We start from the raw sequence: 27,142 nt of genomic DNA on the forward strand, positions 1-27,142 counted from the left end.
ACAGATGAACGTGGGGAGAGGAGACATGTCATTTACCTGTTCAGACCATCACAGATGAACGTGGGGTGAGGAGACATGTCATTTACCTGTTCAGACCATCACAGATGAACGTGGGGAGAGGAGACATGTCATTTACCTGTTCAGACCATCACAGATGAACGTGGGGAGAGGAGACATGTCATTTACCTGTTCAGACCATCACAGATGAAGGTGGGGAGAGGAGACATGTCATTTACCTGTTCAGACCATCACAGATGAACGTGGGAGAAGAGACATGTCATTTACCTGTTCAGACCATCACAGATGAACGTGGGGAGAGGAGATATGTAATTTACCTGTTCAGACCATCACAGATGAAGGTGGGGAGAGGAGACATGTCATTTACCTGTTCAGACCATCACAGATGAACGTGGGGAGAGGAGACATGTCATTTACCTGTTCAGACCATCACAGATGAACGTGGGGAGAGGAGACATGTCATTTACCTGTTCAGACCATCACAGCGAACATTTAAATGAGTTTTCCACAGATCCACACAGTCTCAGATTACTCCTGATTGTGACTCAGGAGATTTACGTGAGATAATCTTCCAGAGGTATTTCCTCTTTCTCTTCTCTCTACAACCTCAAGGATTTGCAGCTCCTCTTAAAAACTCCTCCTCTGTAATAAAACACACTTGGCTTCGCAACGCCAGACGCTTTCTCTTCGAGGCTTCGCCAGTCACAGCCAGTAGAAGTGATTCTTTGCTTTGCAGCCTCTTTGGATAGTAAATACTGCAGTGTAGGGACTTATATTGAGCTCTGGAATCTTTCTGACAGCATCAAATAGAATCATTCTCCCTCCTACACACACACTCTTTACACTCACCTTTGCTGACAAACTCAAATCTGCAGTGAGGACTTGATTGATGATTTACTAAATATGAAGTTGCAGTTCTACATTCTTACATTTTATATCTGTATCCATGACTATCTGTAGCCATGACTATCTGTATCCTCACAGTAGCGATAGGCTTGTGTGACAGCTGCAGTCAGATTGGTTTCTACTCTAAGGTAGATCAGTGTCTGTTCTCTCTCTCAGACCCTGTGTGACTGTATAGGGCCTGAGACAAGCAGCAAGGGAGATTTCTGTCTTGTTCATTATCCCAGTCTCATCATGTTGTGTTCTGAAGATATTAATAAGTGTCTCTCTCTCTCTTTCCTCCATACAGTACCTGTAACCAAGCCTTTAAACCAGGGCTGGGTCTCATTGCTCCTCTTCTCTCCCTCCTCTCCTCTCCTCCAGACAAACTCTTTTTCTCCTCCCTCTCTCCTCCAGATTCTATCTGTATCCAGGGTTTTGATCCAGGGCTGGGTCTCCTAGCTCCCATCAACCCCATGATGGCAGGTATAAGCCTGGTCCCCCCTCCCCCTGGTCCCCCCATCATCAAGGAGATCATCCACTGCCAGAGCTGCACCCTGTTCCCCCAGAACCCCAGTAAGACTCACACATGCACCAACACACACACCGTCTTGTACAACTAACCATGTGGGGACACACAATTCATTCCCATTCAAAATCCTAACCCCTAAACCTAACATGTACCCTAACCCTAGCTGTTAACCCTAGCTCCTAACCCTAAACCTAATTCTAACACTAACACTAAGCCCCTAGAAATAGCATTTGACCTTGTGGGGACTAAGAAAAGTGTCCCGTTGGTCAAAGTTCTGTTTGTTTACTATTCTTGTAGGGTTGTTAAGTATAGTTAAACACGTCCACCCATGCACACACACACAGACGCACACACACACTTGCATGCTTTTCTATCCTTTCCGTCTAAATGAATAGAAATACGTTGATATATGGACTATGGTCAAGAGTTGTCACCAGATGTGACCTGAGCATGCATGATGTTCCAGACCTGCCTCCTCCGTCAACACGGGAGCGGCCCCCAGGGTGTAAGACGGTGTTTGTCGGGGGTCTGCCGGAGAATGCCAGCGAGGAGATCATCAGGGAGGTGTTTGATCAGTGTGGTGACATCATCGCCATCAGGAAGAGCAAGAAGAACTTCTGTCACATCCGCTTCAGTGAGGAGTTCATGGTGGACAAGTCTCTCTACCTCTCTGGTCAGTACTATACTATACTATACTATACTATACTATACACATAATATACTATACTATGCCAATGCTATACTACACACAAAACACACAAATTAGATGCTCTACCTCTCTGGTCAGTGGTCAGCATAACTATGTATTTGCAGCAGTTTTAAAGTATTCCTTTTTAATAGAATATGTATTAACGATACTAACACTGTAGAGGAGTAAAAACAGTGACCTTGTGTCCTGAAGCTCAACACTTAAAGCTGTTACACCAAGACAGGAGCAGAAATAGACTGTAGCTATGCAGGCTGGAGATGTGCCTATTGATGAGGAGGACTACATGAATATTTTTGCATTATGAATAGTTGAAAATGTAGAGTTTGTCCTTTCGGTTTGCTAATGATCTTTCTGGTGGTACGTGGGGTAGAGAATGTAAGCATTTGTAATACTGTATACTTTGAGTGTATCTGACTGTGGGAGTATGAGTTTACATGACTATACATCATTTGTCCACAGCCTGTTTGTCTGTGTACCTGTGTTGAATGTCTCTGTATTGTTGTGTTTAGTGTACCCGACCTCTAAATGCCCTTTTCCCCAGGCTACCGGATGCGTATTGGCTCCAGTACAGATAAGAAGGACTCAGGGAGGATGCATGTGGACTTTGCTCAGGCCAGAGACGACCTGTATGAGTGGGAATGTCAACAGAGGCTGCTGGCCAGGGAGGAACGACACCGACGCAAGATCCACGAAGACTTCTTCCGACCACCCTCGCCACCTCCCATCATGCACTTCTCAGACCACGAGGCAGGACTGCTTGCGGAGAGATTGAAAGGTGAGAGGAACAAATGAGGATGGTCGCTCTGAGCCCAGATTCGGCGATGGTGTATGGTTGGTTGTTTGGTTTTTATGATGAAGTACTGATGAAGTACTGATGTTATCTGGATGTTCTGTGCCGCTTATAGCCACCCATGCCCACACCTGAAGCTCAGTGTGTGTGCTGCAGATGGACCATGGTGGTGTGTAAATGATGTGTAATCTGTAAACTGGTCCAAGCTGCCCACTGTATTACATACTCAGACATGCTTCATTTATTCCTGGTCTTTATTCACAGTATGGAAACAATCACATACATTCTCATGATTGATATCTTAGTGTAGTACAGACAGAGCAATGGAACATTCCCTTGATATTATGGTGATTTGATATTGAAAAAAAAATCTTACAACAATCATGTTATGTAACAGAAATACAGTTTTCGTTTCTAATTTCTTCTATCATCTAAATGAGTTATTGATCTTACTCTTTCTGCTAGAGCTCTCTCAGACACACTACCCATTCTCTCTCTGCATGAGAAATACAGTCATGGCTTCCCTTCAATATCCATCTACTGTGTTACACTAACCATCATAGCAGCATGTGAACATTCCTGGACAGAGAGCTACGACATCATGCTGTGTTATCATCTGTTCTTTACCGAACAGACAGAGAGACGTAAATAACCCGAGGCAGGTCTCTTTCCTGGGCAGCCTCACATTCCATCTATCTGACAGGGGAGTTTGACTCTGCACACACACACACACACACACACACACACACACACACACACACACACAGCGAGAGAGAGAGAGAGAGAGAGAGAGAGAGAGAGAGCGAGAGAGAGAGAGAGAGAGAGAGAGAGAGAGAAGAGAGAGAGAGAGAGAGAGAGAGAGAGATGAGAGAGAGAGAGAGAGAGAGAGAGAGAGAGAGAGAGAGAGAGAGAGAGAGAGAGAGAGAGATGAGAGAGAGAGAGAGAGAGAGAGAGAGAGAGAGAGAGAGGAGAGAGAGAGAGAGAGAGAGAGAGAGAGAGAGAGAGAGAGACCAATCTTTAAGAACAGAGACAAATTTGTGTGAACACTAACCTGGGGAAGGTTTTCTGTAATATTATAAATGTAATAGTCTAAACTTCCTTAATAAGCACAAAGTCTTGAGTAAAAGCGAAATTGGAGTTATACCAAAGCATCGCACGACTGATCATATTTACACCACACACCCTGATAGATAAATATGTCCACCCAAAATAATACCAAAATATACGCTTGCTTTTATCAACCTTCCAAAAAGCATTTGATTCTATTTGACATACAGGACTGTTCTACAAAGTTTATTGAAAGTGGTGTAGGGGGTTAAAAACATATGACATAATTAAATCAATGTATACTGGCAATACATGCAGCATTAAAATTTAAAAGAAAACAACAGAATTCTTTAACCAGGGGCGGGGCCCTGCACTCTTCAATATTTACATAATCGAATTGGCCACTATTCTAGAGAAATCCTCAGCCCCTTGTGTTAGTCTCCACAATTCAGAGGTTAAATGCCTAATATTTGCAAGATGACCTATGCCTGCTATCACCCACAGCACCTGACCTACAGCAGAGCCTGGACCTGCTAGAGCAGTACTGCCCAGACCTGGGCCCTGGCAGTAAACCCCAAAAAGACTAAAATAATGATTTTCCAGAGAAGATCCAGATCTCAGGGAATTAGACCAAAGTTCTCAATTGGTACAAGACATATATAGAGTACTGCACACACTAAAATTACTTAGGTTTTAAAATAAGCTCAACTGGACACCTTAATGAGGCAGTGAATGAACTGAGAGAGAAAGCACGTAGGGCATTCTACGCCATTAGAAAACAAATTCAAATTGAAATATGTATTCAAATTTGGCTAAAACGAATTGAATGTCTCATTGAACCAATTGCACTTTATGGCACTTCCACTTGCAAAACAAGATTTCACCAAATGGGACAAACACCCCCATTGAAACCCTGCATGCAGAGTTCTGTAAGATTCTCCTACATGTCCAGAGGAAAACTACAAACTATGCATGCAGGGCAGAATTAAGCCAATGTCCACTAATAATAAAAACTCAAAGTAGAGCAATTAAGTTTTGGAAACATCTAAAATACAGTGAACCCCTCTCATATCATTACCAAGCCCTGCAAAGAGCTGAGCAAAGAAAAGAGTCCCCTCATCCAGCTGGTCCTGGGGCTGAATTCACAAACCTGTTCTACTAACACACTGAAGCCTCAGGACCAGAACATCCAATCAATCAGAATAAAACAAATTACAACACAATCAAAACAAAACTACATTGCTTATTGGGAAACACAAGCACAAAGCAAAATGCAGTGCTATCTGACCCAAAATCGAAGGCACACCATGGCAAACTATTTGACCATGGTTACTGATCAAAACCTTAGAAAAACCTTGACAAAGTACAAGCTCAGTGAGCACAATCTTACCATTGAGAAGAGTAGACACAGGAAAACCTGGCTCCTTGTAGAGGAAAGGCTGTGCAACCACTGCACAACAGCAGAACCTGAGACAGATCTGCATTTCCTGACAAAATGTATAAAAATATAAAACAATTAGTGTCATTTCCCCAAAGTTGAAACCCTCATTCAAGGTTTCAAAGACCTCTCTGATGAGGATAGACTACCCATCCTGTTGGGGGGGGGGGATGCAGAGAGCTGTGGGTTGCTAGCGCACTACATTGCTGCCTGCCATAAGATGAGGGACAGTGTCTGACAGACCAATCAACCTGCACATTTCCTCTACTGTATGCTTATTGTTATTGTTCAATGTATGGTTATTTTGACCCTTGGTTATTATTGTTACTGTTGTCCCTTTGACAATTTAGATTCTTATTATTTTCATATTGTAAATATCCAAAGTAAGTTTTGGCAATATGTACATTGTTATGTTATGCCAATAAAGCAAATTAAATTGAATTGAATAGAGAGAGAGAGAGCTGAAATTAAACCAATTGCATCACAATGCCATATCAACATTCCCCCCCTATTTTTCTCTATTACGTCTCAATGAAGCGTATGATAATGTGATGGGTCACGGCTGGGAGATCCGACCAGTAACCACCCCATCACACCCCTCCCTCCCTTCATCACATTCCCTGGAGCTCAGAATTCCTAGATGTCTTCGTCTTCTGCAGGTGGGAAATGTGTGTTGTCCTGCCTCCTTTTCCATTGCTGGTGCTTCATTTCTTTTCCCATTCTGTGCTTTCCTGCTAATCCCCCCCCCCCCCCCCCGCTCTCCTTCTCTCTCTCATTTCAATTCAATTCAAGGGGCTTTATTGGCATGGGAAACATATGTTAACATTGCCAAAGCAAGTGAAGTAGATTAATATACAAAAGTGAAATAAACAATAAAACATTACACTCACTGAAGTTCAGAAAGAATTACAAATGTCATATTATGTCTATACACAGTGTTGTAACGATGTGCAAATGGTTAAAGTACAAAAGGGAAAATAAATAAGCATTAACATGGGTTGTATTTACAATGGTGTTTGTTCTTCACTGGTTGCCCTTTTCTGGTGGCAACAGGTCACACATCTTGCTGCTGTGATGGCACACTGTGGTATTTCACCCTGTAGATATTCTTTGTGAATCTGAGGGAAATATGTGTCTCTAATATGGTCATACATTTGGCAGGAGGTTAGGAAGTGCATCTCAGTTTACAACTCATTTTGTGGGCAGTGTGTACATAGTCTGTCTTCTCTTGAGAGCCAGATCTGCCTACGGTGGCCTTTCTCAATAGCAAGGCCATGCTCACTGAGTCTGTACATAGTCAAAGCTTTCCTTAAGTTTGGATCAGTCACAGTGGTCAGGTATTCTGCCACCGTGTACTCTCTGTTTAGGGACAAATAGATTTCTAGTTAGCTCTGTTTTTTTGTTAATTCTTTCCAATGTATCAAGTAATTATATTTTTGTTTTCTCATTATTTGGTTGGGTCTAATTGTGTTGCTGTCCTGGGGCTCTGTGGGGTCTGTTTGTGTTTGTGAACAGAGCCCCAGGACCAGCTTTCTTGGTGCTCTTCTCTAGGTTCATCTCTCTGTAGGTGATGGCTTTGTTATGGAAGGTTTGGGAATCGCTTCCTTTTAGGTGGTTGTAGAATTTAACGGCTCTTTTCTGGATTTTGATCATTAGCGGGTATCGGCCTAATTCTGCTGGTATCGGCCTAATTGGTTGGTGTTTTACGTTGTACACAGAGGATATTTTTTCAGAATTCTGCATGCAGAGTCTCAATTTGGTGTTTGTCCCATTTTGTGAATTCTTGGTTGGTGAGCGGACCCCAGACCTCACAACCATAAAGGGCAATGGGTTATACAACTGATGCAAGTATTTTTAGGCAGATCCTAATTGAATTTTATGTTCCTTTTGATGGCATAGAATGTTCTTCTTGCCTTGTCTCTCAGATCGTTCACAGCTTTGTGGAAGTTACCTGTGGTCTCTCTCTCTCTCTCTCTCTCTCTCTCTCTCTCTCTGTGCTATCCTCCTTGTCACCCTGTTCCACTGTCTCTGCTCTCTGTTCAGAGTGGTGTTTCAAAGTGTTCTGTTTCTCCATAATCATATTCATTCAAACAGCCTCTGGTTAATGCTTTTACATTCTCAGGCGGGTAAATAGCTTAAACATGTTCATTACCATATTTCAGAGCATTACTCGGTCTCTCTCTTAATACAGCTGCTGCTGCTATGAAGGAATGTTATTAGCCTTCACACTGAGGCTGCAGCAGTAGAGGAAGACTAACTGGTGGTCACAGATGGAAGAAAGAGGAGGGGAAGGTAGAGGGCAAGCAAGAGAGTGTGTGTTTGTTTGTGTGTCAGTGTGTGTGTGTGTGTGTGTGTGTGTGTGTGTGTGTGTGTGTGTGTGTGTGTGTGTGTTTGTTTGTGTGTCAGTGTGTGTTTGTTTGTGTGTCAGTGTATGTGTGTGTTTGTGTGTGTCACATTTTAGGTGGGTAAACGCTCGCACACAATAAAAAAGGTTTACCCTACACTACACCACTGGCTATTATTCTAGAGACTTTTAGTTCGCCAAGCTTTCCATGAATATTACACATAGCAGAACACTGTGTGATGTTTTTATTTGATTATTCATTGAAAAGGGGAAATAGGCTTTCATTATTCCCTGTGTTGTGCTGACCCACAATACCTTCATGTGACTGCATTATAATATGACTGCATGATTATACTCTGCTGCCTCTCCTGAATAGGACTAGAGCTGTGAGGTGAAAAGTCTTTTCAGCCAAGCATCTGTGTGCTCTCAGGTCGTGTTGCAGTGGGTATTGAACTCATTAAACGATGTCTAATTCACTCTGCGCTGTATAATCGGACACGGCTCTGTGGCACTTTTCAATTATTATACAAATGTGAAAAATGCACTCGACAAAGGCCCACCGAGACACAGACAGTTAGAGGCTACGCTCGCTCAACAACCAGTTTCAAACCCAGAAATGCATTTTGTGTTCAGAACAGACTGTGTGGTCTCATCCACAGGCTCTCAGAAAATATGAAACAGTCTGATAGGTTATCTCTCCATGCTGTTCAGTTCCTGTGCACTGAAGCACGGAGGGGAAGATAGAAGTTGAATTTCTTCAAAGTACATCGCCATATCATTTCTTTCTTTCAGCTTCACTGTTTTAAACCGCCAGCCTTAAACCTCTCCCCTCCTTCTCCCCCATCACCCCCCTCCAGATGACCATAAGTTCAGTGAAGCGACTGCGGTCCTGTTCACGTGGATCGACCGTGGTGAGGTCAACCGGCGGTCGGCTAATCACTTCTACTCTATGATCCAGTCGGCCAATAGCCACGTCCGGAGGCTGATGAGTGAGAAGGCCCAGCACGAAGAGGAGATGGAGCTAGCCAGGGAGACGTTTAAAAACGCCCTGCTGGCCATACTGACTCAGTGTAAGCATCTAACTAGACACACTATACACTACCTGTCACACTTTATTGACATAAACCCTTCCTAGACACAGAGCACTACAGGTACCTCTCACATAGCACCGAAGACCAGTTGTTCTACACAGCTGTGCAGGGATGAGCCTGTAGTTAGGGAGGGTGACAGTAGTCAGAGACCAGACAGAGGTAAGTACAGTACAGTGTCCTGAGGAAAACCTCTGTGTGTCTGTCTGGTGCTTACTACAGGAGAGGACCAGCTGATCTACCTACTGTACCTCCCAGGTAGGCATTATAGTACCGTGTCCATCCAGCAGGCACTCTCAAACAATGTCAATGTACACTATGGAGTGATTTTGAAATTATATGAAATACCATCTGGAAAGACAATAAAACAACAGCACGATTGATCAATGGCTTATGACTGTTTAAATGGTACTATTTAGATTCTTATTTGTTAAGCTCAACACCGAGAAGAAAAACGGAGCTATATAGTCCTCTGGTGTTGGTTTAATATGAAAATCCATGAAGCAAAGTCCCAGAGATATGAACTAAATCACCAGAGTGGACGTAGAGGATGATGAGGGGGTGACGTTTTAATGTTGACCTGGTCACTGTGCACTTGTCCAGTAGTAATAATGACACTATTTATTCAAGTTCCTGTTGTTTATTGAAGATGAATATGACAGTATGCAATCAGAACAGAGCCAAGCTTTAAAGGCAACATTCTTCTACTGGTGGGGAGAATAATGATGACTACAGTAAATACAACACTCCCAAAAGAGTTATGAATGATTCATGACAAAATACTAATTTGATGTAAATTCAATAGTATGTCTATTATCACGAAGCAAGCCTTCCATTGTAGAATGTTGTCTTTGTCAGTCCTGAAGGAACTGAATCAGCAGGTATGAGATGTAAGTACTGTACAGCACTGTGAAGGAGACACCAGGTTACACTATGGCCAGAATTGAACCTAGGAGGCCCTACAAACCAACAAAAACAATGTGTCAAAATCACAGCCCACCCAATGATTCTCAATATGTTGGTGGGTGGTAGAGGTAAATGCAATGGGATCCACTAACCCAGGCTGGCACGATGAAGCTCCTAGTGTCTTCTCTGTGGTGTTGTGCCTGGGTGGTACAGTAGTGCTACATAAAGTCTTGTCTTGACTCTCCTGTTCACCCCAAGTCGAGCAGATCACGGCTGTGTTCACCGCTGCCTCCAGGCAGAAGGCATGGGACCATTTCACTAAAGCGCAGCGCAAGAACATAGACATTTGGAGAAAGCAGTGTGAGGTTGGTAATCTCTCCTTACCCCCCTTATTCCTTGTCATGTTTGGACCCCTCAGGACAGGAGAGATTGACAGACAGACATTCTAGAAGGATTGAGTCCTACTGTGTTTCATGTTGCCGTTGTTGCAGACTGCTGTGCCCTCACAGATACACAGACAGATACACAGACAGATAGACAGACAGCCATGTTGTTCTGATCTACAATACTACAATACTATTCATATACTTTTTTCTCACATTGATGAAACACACACACGCATGCAGATGACAGTAACTAAAGATCTGAGGCCTCCTAGAAAGTATGAGTGGGTGCTATGGCAACAGAGGCTTCCAGGGTTAAGACAGATCAATAATTCATTGGAATTATAACAAGTCAGCATGCTGGAACATTCTCTACAGGAGGGAAACATATTATGTTAGTTATCACTTTCATTAGCACTAAACAAAAACATCCTATTGATCTCATGGAATGGGGATATATTTGGTTGTAGAAACATTACACAAACCTAGATCTGAATCCTTGATTATTTTACACCACCTTGGTCTTGATTTGGCCATTTGGAGACCATGCTGATTTATTGAAGTGAATTAAAAGTAATGACCAGGTATTTGAGAGTGTCTATCTGTGAGGGGCAGCATTATCCAGGCGGATGTTAAAGACATGCTTCAGGAACTTTGGCGACTACTAAGTATTTTTTAAACCTCCCGCTTTGGGCTGGATGTGTCAATGTGTAGGTCGTACACGCATAATCTATCCGCAGAATTGCCTCCATTAGGCATGGAATCCCTAGTTTGAAAGCGACTGTTTTTCTGGATGCTGTGCTGTGCCATTTTCCTTACATTTCCCCCCACCTGGGCCAGCCCCCTAGCAATTTGAGTTCTAACCAATGAGCTTCAGCCCCTTGCCATTTAAGTGACAGCTAGCAAGATGCACACACAGCAAAGCGAGAGAGCGCAATGACGTGGTGCACATCTCTGCAATTTCAGGGGACCACTTTTGGCTTGTGAGCGCGACCTTCAGAACTACTGGCTAAAATGTATACAAAAATACTGGATAATCTTTTTAACTTTATATGACCATTCATACTGTAAGCCCTCTATGGTCATACTGTACACGTCTCTAAGTCAAGTCAGTGAGAAAGGAATCATGCCATGTCTATTCTCAAAGCAACCAGAGGTAAGGCATTGATGTGGAAGAAGAGACACTAACAGTAAACACTATGGAGTGAGTCTTGCTAGCATGCCACCATTGTGAAATCCTTTGTTACGGTTCAGTAGTATGCTTGGTAAGTGTTCAAGTAGTTAAAGTAAGGGAACTCTGCAGTTTGAACCATCATAGATTAACTATGACAAATGGCTGTGAATTAATTAGCTACTGATGTCAGTATCAACATCCTCCATGACAGTAATATGAAATTCCAGTTTTATTATGAGCTGATAAAGGAGATGGCAGAAAGCAGGAGATCAGATAAGTCTCTAAACACCATTGGATTTCTCCGTCTTCATTCCGTACTGTAGTTTCTAAGAAAAAGGATCTGGCTGGTTCAGTATTGCAGCTGAGGTTTTCTATGCTCACAGTCACACATAACACAACTCTCCCTCCAACCCTCTCTCCCTTTCTCTCTCTTCCTTTTCCTCTCATAACTCTATCCCTCTCTCCCCTAGTTGAGTCATTGCTAAGCATATTTACTTTATTTGAGGAGAGATTTCACAGTGGTGGTATTAGACAGCCTCACAGCTGAGACTGCACTAGTTATCAGAGCAGCTGGGAGAATGAGATGATTTCTGTGCTCCTCTGTCTTTAGCATGTGAATAAAAGGAAGCATTCAAACTGCCCATGGGCACAGATCTAGGATCAGTTTACATTACCCTCTATATCCTAACCTTAACCATTGCAGAAGGAAAACAAAACTGAGTCATTCCATGTCATTTCAGCAAGCCATGCTCCGGAGCTTTGGGCGAGATGGTGGGTGTCGAAATCCTCTTTCTTGTGCTTTTTGAGGTGGAATGACTCATTTGACCATAGTTCAGTCTCTATGGGTAACTGGATCCTCTTCCACCACATACTCTGTCCACAGGTACAATATATAAAGTTAGTAACCATCCTTAAAAGGGCAGTCTGGTTGAAACCATTTTTAGACAGGCATCTGGTTGGGTGTATAGTACTGAGACACTGAGGTGTCCTCGCGCTGAGTGTGTCCTTGTGTCGTGATGTGACAGGAGCTGCGGAACGCCAACAGTGAGGAGATCATGGGGATTCGCCGGGAGGAGGAGATGGAGATGTCTGATGACGACTCGGATGAGAGCCCCTGTAAGAAGATACGCAGGGAGGACAACGGTAGGTCAGACACAGGCCCAATCCCAAACTTACTCCTAGGTTCTAGGCCCTAGCGCTTATCTCCTAGCTGCTAGCCCCTAGGCACCGGTACCTTTTAATGATGGCAGGCCAGTGTAGCTCATAAATCATCAGACTGCTACAGTATATATTGGTGGTAGATGTTCATGACCTGTCACACAGCCTCAGAACCCTAGACACTGCCAGTCAAATGGCAGGAAGAACGATCTAGCAGCTGGGATGTGATGGGATGTTATAGATGGGCTGTGTTGGTACAGTGACCAAGCTGCTCAGATTCAGAACACTTCACAATCTATTACTGCTCTGCTCCAAAGTTGCAGCCTGTTCTAATGCCTGCTGAAGGAGCCTGTTGAAAGGACAGCAGTGCTTTACTGAGCAGCTCTGAACAGCTCCCTTTGATGTGTCCTGAATACATTACATGTATGGAGGAGGAGAGAGAACAATAGAAACCTCCACTTCCAGTGACTCAGAACCTCACAGGTTGGGTAGAGAGTTGACTCACTGCAGTTGGTGTGTGTGTGTGTGTGTGTGTGCGCGCATGCATATGTGTGTGTCTTGTGTCTAACCCTCTCCCCTCCTCCTCTAAAGGTGTGTGTGTCTTGTGTCTAACCCTCTCTCCCCTCCTCCTCTAAAGGTGTGTGTGTCTAACCCTCTCTCCCCTCCTCCTCTAAAGGTGTGTGTGTCTAACCCTCTCTCCCCTCCTCCTCTAAAGGTGTGTGTGTCTAACCCTCTCTCCCCTCCTCTAAAGGTGTGTGTGTCTAACCCTCTCTCCCCTCCTCCTCTAAAGGTGTGTGTGTCTAACCCTCTCTCCCCTCCTCCTCTAAAGGTGTGTGTGTCTAACCCTCACTCCCCTCCTCCTCTAAAGGTGTGTGTGTCTAACCCTCTCTCCCCTCCTCCTCTAAAGGTGTGTGTCTAACCCTCTCTCCCCTCCTCCTCTAAAGGTGTGTGTGTCTAACCCTCTCTCCCCTCCTCCTCTAAAGGTGTGTGTCTAACCCTCTCTCCCCTCCTCCTCTAAAGGTGTGTGTCTAACCCTCACTCCCCTCCTCCTCTAAAGGTGTGTGTGTCTAACCCTCTCCCCTCCTCCTCTAAAGGTGTGTGTGTCTAACCCTCACTCCCCTCCTCCTCTAAAGGTGTGTGTGTCTAACCCTCTCTCCCCTCCTCCTCTAAAGGTGTGTGTGTCTAACCCTCTCTTCCCTCCTCCTCTAAAGGTGTGTGTGTCTAACCCTCTCTCCCCTCCTCCTCTAAAGGTGTGTGTGTCTAACCCTCTCTCCCCTCCTCCTCTAAAGGTGTGTGTGTCTAACCCTCACTCCCCTCCTCCTCTAAAGGTGTGTGTGTCTAACCCTCACTCCCCTCCTCCTCTAAAGGTGTGTGTGTCTAACCCTCTCTCCCCTCCTCCTCTAAAGGTGTGTGTGTCTAACCCTCTCTCCCCTCCTCCTCTAAAGGTGTGTGTGTCTAACCCTCTCTCCCCTCCTCCTCTAAAGGTGTGTGTGTCTAACCCTCACTCCCCTCCTCCTCTAAAGGTGTGTGTGTCTAACCCTCTCTCCCCTCCTCCTCTAAAGGTGTGTGTGTCTAACCCTCTCTCCCCTCCTCCTCTAAAGGTGTGTGTCTAACCCTCTCTCCCCTCCTCCTCTAAAGGTGTGTGTGTCTAACCCTCTCTCCCCTCCTCCTCTAAAGGTGTGTGTGTCTAACCCTCTCTCCCCTCCTCCTCTAAAGGTGTGTGTGTCTAACCCTCTCTCCCCTCCTCCTCTAAAGGTGTGTGTGTCTAACCCTCTCTCCCCTCCTCCTCTAAAGGTGTGTGTGTCTAACCCTCTCTCCCCTCCTCCTCTAAAGGTGTGTGTGTCTAACCCTCTCTCCCCTCCTCCTCTAAAGGTGTGTGTGTCTAACCCTCTCTCCCCTCCTCCTCTAAAGGTGTGTGTGTCTAACCCTCTCTCCCCTCCTCCTCTAAAGGTGTGTGTGTCTAACCCTCACTCCCCTCCTCCTCTAAAGGTGTGTGTGTCTAACCCTCACTCCCCTCCTCCTCTAAAGGTGTGTGTGTCTAACCCTCTCTCCCCTCCTCCTCTAAAGGTGTGTGTGTCTAACCCTCTCTCCCCTCCTCCTCTAAAGGTGTGTGTGTCTAACCCTCTCTCCCCTCCTCCTCTAAAGGTGTGTGTGTCTAACCCTCTCTCCCCTCCTCCTCTAAAGGTGTGTGTGTCTAACCCTCACTCCCCTCCTCCTCTAAAGGTGTGTGTGTCTAACCCTCACTCCCCTCCTCCTCTAAAGGTGTGTGTGTCTAACCCTCTCTCCCCTCCTCCTCTAAAGGTGTGTGTGTCTAACCCTCTCTCCCCTCCTCCTCTAAAGGTGTGTGTGTCTAACCCTCTCTCCCCTCCTCCTCTAAAGGTGTGTGTGTCTAACCCTCTCTCCCCTCCTCCTCTAAAGGTGTGTGTGTCTAACCCTCTCTCCCCTCCTCCTCTAAAGGTGTGTGTGTCTAACCCTCTCTCCCCTCCTCCTCTAAAGGTGTGTGTGTCTAACCCTCTCTCCCCTCCTCCTCTAAAGGTGTGTGTGTCTAACCCTCTCTCCCCTCCTCCTCTAAAGGTGTGTGTGTCTAACCCTCTCTCCCCTCCTCCTCTAAAGGTGTGTGTGTCTAACCCTCTCTCCCCTCCTCTAAAGGTGTGTGTGTCCAGTCAGGGGCCTCACTGAGGGAGGAGAATGACTCTCTACGCTGGCAGCTGGATGCCTACAGGAACGAGGTGGAGCTGCTGAGGAAGGAGCAGGGCAAGGCCTGCCACCCCGACGACCCCGAACACTCCCCCAACACACACACACACCTGCTACAGCAGAGCATGCACAACATGCATCAGGTACATTATTACACCATCTACGCCTGGATCATATTCCACCCGGGATTCCACTGTTGGGATTGTGCTGATACCAACACTAATTGATATACAGTACCATCAATAGAATACAGTGCCAACACTGCCTTCACATTCTGCAGGTATGTGTACCTGTGCTTTCACTAGCAAAAGGTAATTGAAGGCCAAAGCACCGGTACCTAGAAACAAAGAGTTTTAGGGACAGTGCAGCTACAGTACACATCACTCTGATTTATTCTGACTGTCCTGTCTACCGCATTCACACTCCCTCACTTTACAACCTGACCCAGACAGACCACAACACAGTCAGACCTCTGTCTGCTGTTGTTCCTGCTTACTGGTGTCTCCTCTGTGTTCATCACCTTCTCTGTTGTTTTAGTCCTCCCAGCACTGTCTCCCTATCTAACTGTGTTGTGGTCTATTGTGTAACTGTCTCTCTGTGTGTCTCCCTATCTAACTGTGTTGTGGTCTATTGTGTAACTGTCTCTCTGTGTGTCTCCCTATCTAACTGTGTTGTGGTCTATTGTGTAACTGTCTCTCTGTGTGTCTCCCTATCTAACTGTGTTGTGGTCTATTGTGTAACTGTCTCTCTGTGTGTCTCCCTATCTAACTGTGTTGTGGTCTATTGTGTAACTGTCTCTCTGTGTGTCTCCCTATCTAACTGTGTTGTGGTCTATTGTGTAACTGTCTCTCTGTGTGTCTCCCTATCTAACTGTGTTGTGGTCTATTGTGTAACTGTCTCTCTGTGTGTCTCCCTATCTAACTGTGTTGTGGTCTATTGTGTAACTGTCTCTCTGTGTGTCTCCCTATCTAACTGTGTTGTGGTCTATTGTGTAACTGTCTCTCTGTGTGTCTCCCTATCTAACTGTGTTGTGGTCTATTGTGTAACTGTCTCTCTGTGTGTCTCCCTATCTAACTGTGTTGTGGTCTATTGTGTAACTGTCTCTCTGTGTGTCTCCCTATCTAACTGTGTTGTGGTCTATTGTGTAACTGTCTCTCTGTGTGTCTCCCTATCTAACTGTGTTGTGGTCTATTGTGTAACTGTCTCTCTGTGTGTCTCCCTATCTAACTGTGTTGTGGTCTATTGTGTAACTGTCTCTCTGTGTGTCTCCCTATCTAACTGTGTTGTGGTCTATTGTGTAACTGTCTCTCTGTGTGTCTCCCTATCTAACTGTGTTGTGGTCTATTGTGTAACTGTCTCTCTGTGTGTCTCCCTATCTAACTGTGTTGTGGTCTATTGTGTAACTGTCTCTCTGTGTGTCTCCCTATCTAACTGTGTTGTGGTCTATTGTGTAACTGTCTCTCTGTGTGTCTCCCTATCTAACTGTGTTGTGGTCTATTGTGTAACTGTCTCTCTGTGTGTCTCTCTCTCCTCCCAGCAACTGCTGAGTCTGCAGGATCAGCTGAGGAGTAAGGAGGTGGAGCTGGAGCAAGCTAGAGACGAACACAGATATTTGGAGGGAGAGGTCCTAGCCCTGAGAGACAAGGTGAGAGAACATGCATGCACACAAATGTGTAAACACACACACACACACACACACACACACACACACACACACACACACACACACACACACACACACACACACACAGACACACGTGTGTGGAAACTCACTGATCCAGATGGGAGCGTAGGGTTCTGAGTCATGATGGTTATGAAGATATAGAGAAACAAACAGCAAAAAGAACCTCCTTACACATAACAGTACTGTTACTGATCCTTCAGATAACACACTGTACTGTATCGTATGTGAGTACAGAGGCCCTTGAGCTCTGTAGGGTTGGCTGATGGGCCTTTAACATACCGACTAACCGACAAGGATAGAAATGTATTTATAAACTGGGTGGTTTGAGCCCTGAATGCTGATTGGCTGACAGCCGTGGTATATCAGACGGTATACCACGATTATGGCAAAACGTTTATTTTTACTGCTCTAATTACGTTGGTAACCAGTTTTATAATAGCAATAAGGCACCTCAGGGGTTTGTGATATATTGTCAATATTCCACGGCTAAGGGCTGTGTCCAGGCACTCCGCTTTGTGCCGTACGTAACAACAGCCCTTAGCCGTGGTATATTGGCCATATACCACACCTCCTCGGGCCTTATTGCTTAAATATAGTGAAACATACAGACTGCAGGAGGGAGTTAAGGACATGGTTTTGATGTAGTGGCAGTCTAGTATTTATTTTGGCAGGCTACTACTATAGTCTCTTCAAATATTCCCTTTATCTATCTCTGTCTCTTTCTATCGTTGTTTCTGCACAAGTTGCTCTCCCTCAGTAGGGGGGCACACACACACGTCCCTCATCCCCCTCCCTCCATGTCCTCTCATCCCCCTCTCCTCTCACTCTCCACCCCACTCACTCCTCTCCAAGCCAGCCAGACTCTGAAATGGCTCAAATGGCTCAAACTTCCTCTCAAGACGGTCTGAGAGCACAGGCAGCAGGCAGCAGGCCGCAGGCAGCAGCATGTGTGTTTGTCCTTTCTTCTGAGGCTAGCCCTGCTCCACCCTGGTCCCCCCCCCCCCTTTTTCCCCCAAGAATGAATAACCTCCATTCATTCCATTTTCATCTGTTATCAAAATGAAAAGAAACAAATAAATACATTTACTCAATAAAATTGTATTTTTCAAATAATCTTTCTCAAAAACGTTTGTACACTGAACAAAAATATAAACGCAACATATAGTGGTGGTCCTATGTTTCATGAGCTGAAATAAAAGATCCCAGACATTTTCCATTTGCACAAAAAGCTTATTTCTCTCCAAATTTGAGCACAAATTTGTTTACATCCTTGTTAGTGAGCATTTCTTCTTTGTCAAGATAATCCATCCACCTGACAGGTGTGGCATATCAAGAAGCTGATTAAACAGCATAATCATTACACAGGTGCACTTTGTGCTGGGGACAATTAAAGGCCACTCTAAAATCTGCAGTTTTGTCACACAGCACAATGCCACAGATGTCTCAAGTTTTGAGGAAGCGTGCATGCTGACTGCAGGAATGTCCACCAGAGCTGTTGCCAGATAATTGAATGTTAATTTCTTTACCATAAACCTCCTCCAACGTCATTTTTAGAGAATTTGGCAGTACGTCCAACCGGCCTCACAACCGCAGACTACGTGTATGGCGTTGTGTGGGCGTGCGGTTTGCTGATGTCAACAGAGTGCCCCATGGTGGCGGTGGGATTGTGGTATGGGCAGGCATACACTACGGACAATGAAGTCAATTGCATTTTATCTATGGCAATTTGAATGCACAGAGATACCCTGATGAGATCCTGAGGCCCATTGTCGTGCCATTTATCTGCCGCCATCACCTCATGTTTCAGCATAATGGACGGCCCCATGTCGCAAGGATCTGTACACAATTCCTGGAAGCTGAAAATCTTCCAGTTCTTCCATGGCCTGCATACTCACCAGACATATCACCCATTGAGTATGTTTGGGATGCTCTGGATCGATGTGTACGACAGTGTGTTCCAGTTCCCGCCAATATTCAGCAACTTTGCACAGCCATTGAAGAGGAGTGGGACAACATTCCACAGGCCACAATCAACAGCCTGATCAACTCTATGAGAAGGAGATGTCGTGCTGCGTGAGGCAAATGGTGGTCACTGACTGGTTTTCTGATCCACGCTCCTATCTTCTTTTTAAGATATCTGTGACCAACAGATGCATATCTGTATTCCCAGTCATGTGAAATCCAGAGATTAGGACCTAATGAATTTATTTCAATTGACTGATTTCCTCACATGAACTGTAACTCAGTATAAAAAAAGAAATTGTTGCATGTTGCATTTATATTTTTTGTTCAGTATATATTGTCCCATATAATAATCGGTTCTCTTCAATTTTTGTTCCTAAAAATGTTTACCCCGACATTGAATACCACTGGCCTACAGCATGGTCAAGCAAATGAATGGTTCGGAGAGTTTACTAAACAACGACTGATTTAGAACCACACAGACAACAGGAGCGCTGCCTTCGCTATTCCTGCACCATTTCAACATAAACATTGAAATATAATCAAATCAACTAGGCTATATATGCTTAGTTTAATACACTGAAAACAAACTTATACCAAAAACAATTTAGATACCAAAAACTATTTAGTCCAATCAATGTTGCTGGCTGTCCATGGTACTGATTTGTGTGTGTGTGTGTGTGTGTGTGTGTGTGTGTGTGTGTGTGTGTGTGTGTGTGTGTGTGTGTGTGTGTGTGTGTGTGTGTGTGTGTGTGTGTGTGTGTGTGTGTGTGTGTGTGTGTGTGTGTGTGTGTGTGTGCAAGTAGAAACAACATGTTGACTCACCCTACTTGTAGACTAGATGAACCCCAATGCCATCCTCTCTTTCATGTTGGCAAAACGATCTGACTGTCATTCAGTAGTACACACTTTTAGTTGTCCTAGACTAGGCTACCTGGATAAAATGCTTGCTAGCCTAACTTCCTCACATGGGCAACAATGAACCAGCTAAGTTAGCTAGCTAGCTAGTTAACATGAACTTCCTACATCTAGGCCACATATTGAACTTCAATCGTCTCAAGCCAGTGGCACAATGTTTGAATTGAGGATGAGATCACAATCTACGTTATAATCATTTGCCTGTATCATTGGTCACATGTATGTGGAAGCCTGGCTTCCTTTGGCATCCATGGACACACTCCCCTGCTGAGAATAATACAACCAGTGGATGGATGAGTACCTTTCTGATTCTATCTGATTCTGCTAACTGTAACTGTTTTTTCATTGTTATTGGACTGATATAATGGGAACATCAATAGGAATAGAGCTCCTGTGGAGAAAGAGTGTATTCAGCTGCCAGTGGATAGATGGAATAAACAGATAGATAGATGAACAAATGAAAGGATAGATAGAACATCCAGGGAGGATACATTGTTCCTATACAGTCTAAAGATGCTAGGTTAAACAACAGCTACTTGGATCCTGCTTCTGTTACTAAGACCATGCTCTATGCCTCTGTTTGTTACCAGGGTTACCAGGGATGAATGGTCAGTACTTGATGTTGGTCTCTGTCTTGTTCTCTGTGTGTCTTGTTTTCAGATGCTGACTAACGGGGATGTAGTGGTAGTGGAGGGGACCAACGGAGAAACACCTGAGAAGGTCAGTTCGCCCCAACATACACCACTATACAGTACCCACACAATACTGTACACACAATACTGTACACCACAGGTGGCTGGTGGCACCTTAATTGGGGAGGGCAGCTCATAGTAATGGCTGGAACAGAATGAATGGAATGGTATCAAACATATCAAACACTTGGTTTTCATATGTGTGATACCATTCCAGCCATTACTATGAGCTGTCCTCCCCTCTCCAGCCTTCTGTGTACACACACACATGTAATCAACATCTCTTGAGTGATTCTATTGACCCAGCCAGCCAGTGTCTGATGACGTCTTCAGAGCAGGGGGGGTAGGCCTATGCATTAAGGGTATATGTGGGGGGGGGGTTGTAGTGTGATACTGTGTATGTCCCTTGTGCCCTGTGAAAGGCAGAGATGCACTGGTGAAGAGAGGAGAAGGGGAAGGAGAGGGGGGTATCCCAATGGAGTAGGATCAGTAACACCAGCCACTCCTCTCTCTCATAAAAATAACACTACCCCAATGAGTGCACACACATCAGCTCACATTGCGTTTGTGTGTTTATAAGGACTAGCACTGTGTTGTTTGTGTGTTTGTAGGTAGTGAACGGCTATGCGACCACTCTGTACCGCAGCAGAGACAGGAGGAGTGAAGCAGCCATGAGAGGACCCCTCACATCAGAGAGAGAGGCTCTGCTACTGGGTACAGTACATATACATTTGATGTATACTACAAAGCATATGCATAATATTATGTGGATTGTTACATTTTCGCCTGTAATATTCATCTGACTGGGAGTGTTTTAATGGTTGGCGTTAGACATGTTGGAGGGGAGCCAATTGTTAATGGGGTGAAACAGTCTTGAAAGCCTGTCTGTCCAGCCTGGTCTCAGAGCAAAACTTATAATATTTTACTCAAATCCGTGCCACTCCATTTAGTATGAAATGTTACTTTACGTTAGATTATATTAAATTGGCCTATGTGAATCCGGGACACTCAAACGTTTGGTATGACACTCGGGGGTATGACACTCGGGGGTATGACACTCGGGGGTATGACACTCGGGGGGCTCCCGAGTGGCACAGTGGTCTAAGGCACTGCATCTTAGTGCTAGAGGCGTCACTACAGTCCCCCTGGTTCGAATCCAGGCTGTTTCACAACCGGCCGTGATTGGGAGTCCCATAGGGCGGTGTAGGCCGTCATCGTAAATAAGAATTTGTTCTTAACTGACTTACCTAGTAAAAAAAAAGGTTAATTAAGGCAAAAACAAAGGGTCGTTGGTCGGACGTATAATGTGAACGTCTAGCAATCCAAAGGGTGCGCATTCAAATCTCATTCCGGACAACTTCAGCATTTTAGCAAATTAGAACTGCTTACTACTTTTTAGCTACTTTGCAACTATTTAGCATGTTCGCTAACCCTTCCCCTAACCGTAACCCTTTAACTTAACTCCTAACCTTAACCCTAACCTTAACTCCTAACCTAACAAAAGTATGTGGACAACCCTTGAAATTAGTGGATTCTCCATAGACAATCATTGGTAGTAGACTGGCATTACTGAAGAGGTCAGTGACTTTCAACGTGACACCGTCATAGGATGCCACCTTTCCAACAAGTCAGTTGTCCAATTTCTGCCCTCCTAGAGCTGCCCCGGATGGTATTGTGAAGTAGAAACATCTAGGAGCAACAACGACTCAGCCGCGAAGTGGTAGGCCACACAAGCTCACAGAAGGGGAACGCTGAAGGGCATAGCGTGTAAAAGTAATCTGTCCTCAGCTGCAACACTCACTACTGAGTTCCAAACTGCCTCTGGAAGCAAAATCAGCACAAGAACTGTTCGTCGGGAGCTTCATGAAATAGGTTTCCATAGCCGAGCATCCGCACACAAGCCCAAATGTACCAAGCGTCGGCTAGAATGATGTGAGGCTCGCCGCCATTGGACCCTTCACCATCTAGCAGTCCGACGGATGAATCTGGATTTGTCGGATGCAAGGAGAATGCTACCTGCCCCAATGTATAGTGCCAACTGTAAAGTTTGGTGGAGGAGGAATAATGGTCTGGGGCTTTTTTTCATGGTTCAGGCTAGTACCCTTAGTTCCAGTGAAGGGAAATCTTAATGCTATAGCAAACAATCACATTCTAGATGATTCTGTGCTTCCAACTTTGTGGCAACAGTTTGAGGAAGGCCCGTTCCTGTTTCAGCATGACAATGCCCCGTGCACAAAGTGAGGTCCATACAAAAATGATTTGTCGAGATCGGTGTCGAAGAACTTGACTGGTCTGCACAGACCCCTCACCTCAACCCCATTGAACACTTTTGGGATGAATTGGAACACCAACTGCGAGCCAGGCCTAATTGCCCAAAATCAGTGCCCAACCTCACTAATGTTCTTGTGGCTGAATGGAAGCAAGTCCCTGCAGCAATGTTCCAACATCTAGTGGAAAGCCTTCCCAGAAGAGTGGAGGCTGTTATAGCTGCAAAGGGAGGAGGGGCAACTCAATATTAATGGCCATGATTTTGTAATGAGATGTTTGACCAGCATACTTTTGGTCTTGTAGTGTATCACACTAAATGGAGTGGCACGGATTTTGTAAAATATAATATGTTTTGCTCTGAGACCAGGTAGGTCTGTTGTCTTCTTGGATGAAGAACCCAAGGACTGGGTGGAGGGGGGCTCAGGTGAGAGGTACTATCGGTCTGGTTGCCAAGCAGTACTCCGCTGACCCTGGCCACACACACATCAACTCTGAACGTAGGCACATGCAAAACGCACGCATGCAGGCACGCACACACACACAAACATGATCTCTCCCAGCTGCACGCGGCGGTGCTATGGTTGTGTTCACACACAGAACCACACTCCATCGCAGGGCGCCGGGGACACTGAGATAGACGAGGACGCCGTCAGCTAGAACAGAAGAAAAGACAAACCGGTTTCAGGCGAGAGGAGAGACTGACTGTAGGACACAAATTGCCTAATTCTCCCGTGGCTCTTCTCCCCGTCTCCCTCTATCCTCCCCCTCTACCTCTCTCCTTCCCCTTTCTCCTCCCCCTCTACCTCCCCTCCATTTCAGCTCCCAGAAATGTAGTTTCATCACAAACAGAAAGCAGCTTCTATTCTGATTCTGACTGAAGTCATTTTATTAGCCTGCTTTCCTTTTGTTTCTGTTCACTGTCTGAATCTCCTGTAGGCACAAGCACAAAATATTTCTGTGCCAATTCTCAGATTAGCAGCTGGAAAGTAGAGCTCCTTTCGGTGCTGCAGGGAGGTAAAAACAGCTTGGTGTAAAACAGAGCCAGGAGCCGGTTGGAGCAGAGCAGAGCAGAGCAGAGGAGAGGAGAGGAGAGGAGAGGAGAGGAGAGGAGAGGAGAGGAGAGGAGAGGAGAGGAGAGGAGAGGAGAGGAGAGGAGAGGAGAGGAGAGCAGAGGAGAGAAGAGGAGAGGAGAGGAGAGGAGAGGAGAGGAGAGGAGAGGAGAGGAGAGGAGAGGAGAGGAGAGGAGAGGAGAGGAGAGGAGAGGAGAGGAGAGGAGAGGAGAGGAGAGGAGAGGAGAGCAGAGGAGAGGAGAGAAGAGCAGACGAAAGGGGAGCAGAGGAGAGCAAAGAGGAGTAGGCAGATGCACATTTATCTCTTTTAACGCGGCCCACAGAAAGCCAACATGAAGGAGAGGAGAGGCAGAGCTCTCTATCTCTCTGCCAGCCAGCCACCCTGTCTGCTTCCTAGCCTGCCGCAGCCAGTGAGGGCTGGTGGGGAGGAGCTAAGGGAGGACGGGCTCATTGTAATGGCTGGAATATAATACATGGAACGGAGTCAATCATGTGGCTACCATATGTTTGATGTGTTTGATACTGTTCCATTTATTCTATTCCAGCCATTACAATGAGCCCGTCCTCGAATAGCTCCTCCCAACAGCCTCCTTTGACTGCAGCCAACACCGCTTCTGGGCTTTTCATTTTTCTGTAAGGGATACACACCTTTACACAGACGCAAACACATACAGACACGCATCCGCATGCATGGACATACACAACAACACGTCCACAACATGTATAGACGTGAACGCACACACACATGCACACACTAAGACCCCCCCCCACACACACACAAACACACCATCCCTTCCCCCCTCATGCAGTGTGGTGGTTCCGTCTGAGTGGTGGTGGCTGAGGGGAGTAAATTAGTCCTGTCTGTAATGGGCAATGTTCCGTCATATAAATCAGGGGAATAAATATTGGCTCAGGCTTCCCAGGGGACCGCACTATATTCTCTCCCCCTGAGTCGCTGTGTTACCTCTGCAGGACCTCTCACAAGTAATCAACTCAAGTGCTGTTTCTACTCGGACCAGCGTTTTCTATGGCGGCGCGGGATGCATTTATTGCATGGCACGTCGGCAAAATGCAGATTGCAGCTCTGCTGGAGAGCTGAAGTTGAACAGCATGTTCTTTCTCTTCCCTCTCCCTGTCTCTCTCTCTTCTCTATCTCTCATCTCTCTCAATGTCTCTCTGTTTGTCTCTCTCTCTCTTCTCTATCTCTCATCTCAATGTCTCTCTGTGTTTCTCTATCTCTCTATCTCTTTCCATCTCCCATCTCTCTCAATCTCTCTGTTTCTCTATCTCTCATCTCTCAATCTATCTCTGTGTCTCTGTTTCTCTCTCTATCTCTCATCTCTCAATCTCTCTCTGTGTCTCTGCAGGCATCATATCTACCTTCCTCCATGTCCATCCATTTGGAGCCAACATCGACTATCTGTGGTCCTACATCCAGAGACTGGACACTACGGTCAGTTTATTGACATGAAATAGTCACTAAAATAGAGAAAGGGAAAAAGCTGGGGGGGAAACTGAAATGGGCATATGAAATCTTATCTAATTGTTACAGAAATAGGAAAGACCCGTTAGGTGATGTCACCTGTCCCCGTCCCTCTCCCGTCCAGGTGTCAGCGGGTGAGTTGGAGTCTCTGATGAGTCGTCTGCCCAGTGTCTTCAGACAGGAGCTGAGTGGAGTGGGAGCCACACTGGAGAAACGCTGGAAGTTCTGTGGCTTCCAGAGCCTCGCCTCCATGTGACACAGGGACACAAACACATCATATGACCCAGGACACACACATGGCCTGACGGACCACGTGTGGTACAGGAACATACACACTTCCTGACCAGCCACGAAGCCTGGTGGACACATGAATAGAAGGCGTGTCAAATCCACAGACTGTGTTTGAACGGTGTGTGTATGTTGTGTATCCATAGACATCCACAGTACATGGTGATGATACTCAAACACAAAACAGACACTGATGGATATTTCCGAGGTTATATCTTTGTGAGGGAATTGCTGACACTGAGGTAGAGGGATCCACATGGATCTCCACTCGATGCTGTATAACTAGATCCACGGATGTCAGCCAAGGAGGTCACAGAGCAGACATTCTCTATGGTAACCTAGTGACCAGACCCCAGCCAACAGAACCTCTCATTGACTGGAGTTGTTTGTGATGCCTATTTCTCTGTCCCCTCTCTTTCTCTGTTCCCTCTCTTTCTCTGTTCCCTCTCTTTCTCTGTTCTTTCTCTCTCCCTGGAGCAGTTGTGTAACTGATTTGTCAACAGCTGACTCCCACTAGGCTGGGAGGGATCCAGGAATATCGGACTGCTGCAATCGAAATATGGATGGGAATGTGGAAAATTTGAGAATTGTGTTACAGATTTATTGTTGTTACCCCTCACGTCCAGTGTGTTGTGGGACTGTTTGCTGTAAAACCCAGTTTCACACTCCAACAGGATTGCAGCGTTAGCCAGCCTCTCTCTCTCTGTCTGTCTGTCTGTGACCCAGAACTGACTTTAGTAGCCTACTGATGACTGGTACTGATACTGTTGGGTTGGGACTGTACTGTAGGTCTCCACCTTTGGATGTCTCTCTTTGCTCTGGCCTTCTGTGTCCAGTGTGTGCTGTGCGTTCTGCCACTGTTTAATTGGTATCTACTCATTTAAATTATTATGTTTTCTAATGTAATAAAATGTTTTTATCCAAACATCTTCTGATCAATCTAAAAACATTTTCAATTCAAGAAGCTTTATCGCCATGACAAGCAACTAAATTCACAGGCTGGTAATGGCAAGACAAGGCTGTTAATGGCAAAAGATACACGCTTTTGCATAGATCTGAAATCCTGTATGTTTTGGTTTAATGATTGTGATCCAGATAGTGAGCTGATATTCCATGTGCTACATCTCCCTGATGATGGAGGTTGAAGAATGTATTAATACTGGATGAGAGAGAGAGAGGAGAGAGAGAGGAGAGAGGAGAGAGAAGAGAGAAGAGAGAAGAGAGAAGAGAGGAGAGAGAGAGAGAGAGAGAGAGAGAGAGAGAGAGAGAGAGAGAGAGAGAGAGAGAGAGAGAATATGTACTCCTCTCTTCTTCTCTCCTCCTCTCCCGGTACTTTCTCCTCTCCTATAGCTTCTGATCATGTGCTGGTAGGCTCTATAGGCCCGATTCCGAAATAACACCTTTCTTACACACGCTTTTCCTACGCACTTCTCACTAGCTGGTATTCCACAACGTTAATATGATCCACTAATGCTAGTGACCCTCACAAACAACTTACATGGAGGTGACAGAGGAAAGAAAGGTAAACAGAATGGAATGGAATGATGCAAAATGTGAGCTACAAATTGAAGAAAACGAACAGTAAAATTACAGTTATAAATGTATGTGGAT

General features: G+C 45.3%; 1 protein-coding gene across 4 annotated transcripts in view; it reads left to right on the top strand.

Annotated features, from left to right (window-relative positions):
• Nucleotides 1–26,456, top strand: part of LOC100380296 (ecto-NOX disulfide-thiol exchanger 1) — an 84,183-nt gene extending 57,727 nt beyond the window's left edge. For 2 of the 4 annotated variants that reach the window (XM_014165032.3, XM_014165033.3), the window contains exons 3-14: nucleotides 1,285–1,476; nucleotides 1,899–2,105; nucleotides 2,683–2,916; nucleotides 8,618–8,830; nucleotides 10,013–10,119; nucleotides 12,337–12,454; nucleotides 15,119–15,309; nucleotides 16,704–16,811; nucleotides 20,391–20,450; nucleotides 21,034–21,136; nucleotides 25,128–25,213; nucleotides 25,368–25,933. In XM_014165032.3, coding sequence (XP_014020507.1) covers nucleotides 1,285–1,476; nucleotides 1,899–2,105; nucleotides 2,683–2,916; nucleotides 8,618–8,830; nucleotides 10,013–10,119; nucleotides 12,337–12,454; nucleotides 15,119–15,309; nucleotides 16,704–16,811; nucleotides 20,391–20,450; nucleotides 21,034–21,136; nucleotides 25,128–25,213; nucleotides 25,368–25,499 — 1,751 coding nt within the window. In that variant the 3' untranslated portion in view covers nucleotides 25,500–25,933. 4 annotated transcript variants of the gene reach the window in all.
• Nucleotides 26,457–27,142: the final 686 nt, after the last annotated feature.

The sequence above is a fragment of the Salmo salar genome, chromosome 21, assembly GCF_965601325.2.
Source record: "Salmo salar chromosome 21, fSalSal1, whole genome shotgun sequence".
Classification (NCBI taxonomy): domain Eukaryota; kingdom Metazoa; phylum Chordata; class Actinopteri; order Salmoniformes; family Salmonidae; genus Salmo; species Salmo salar.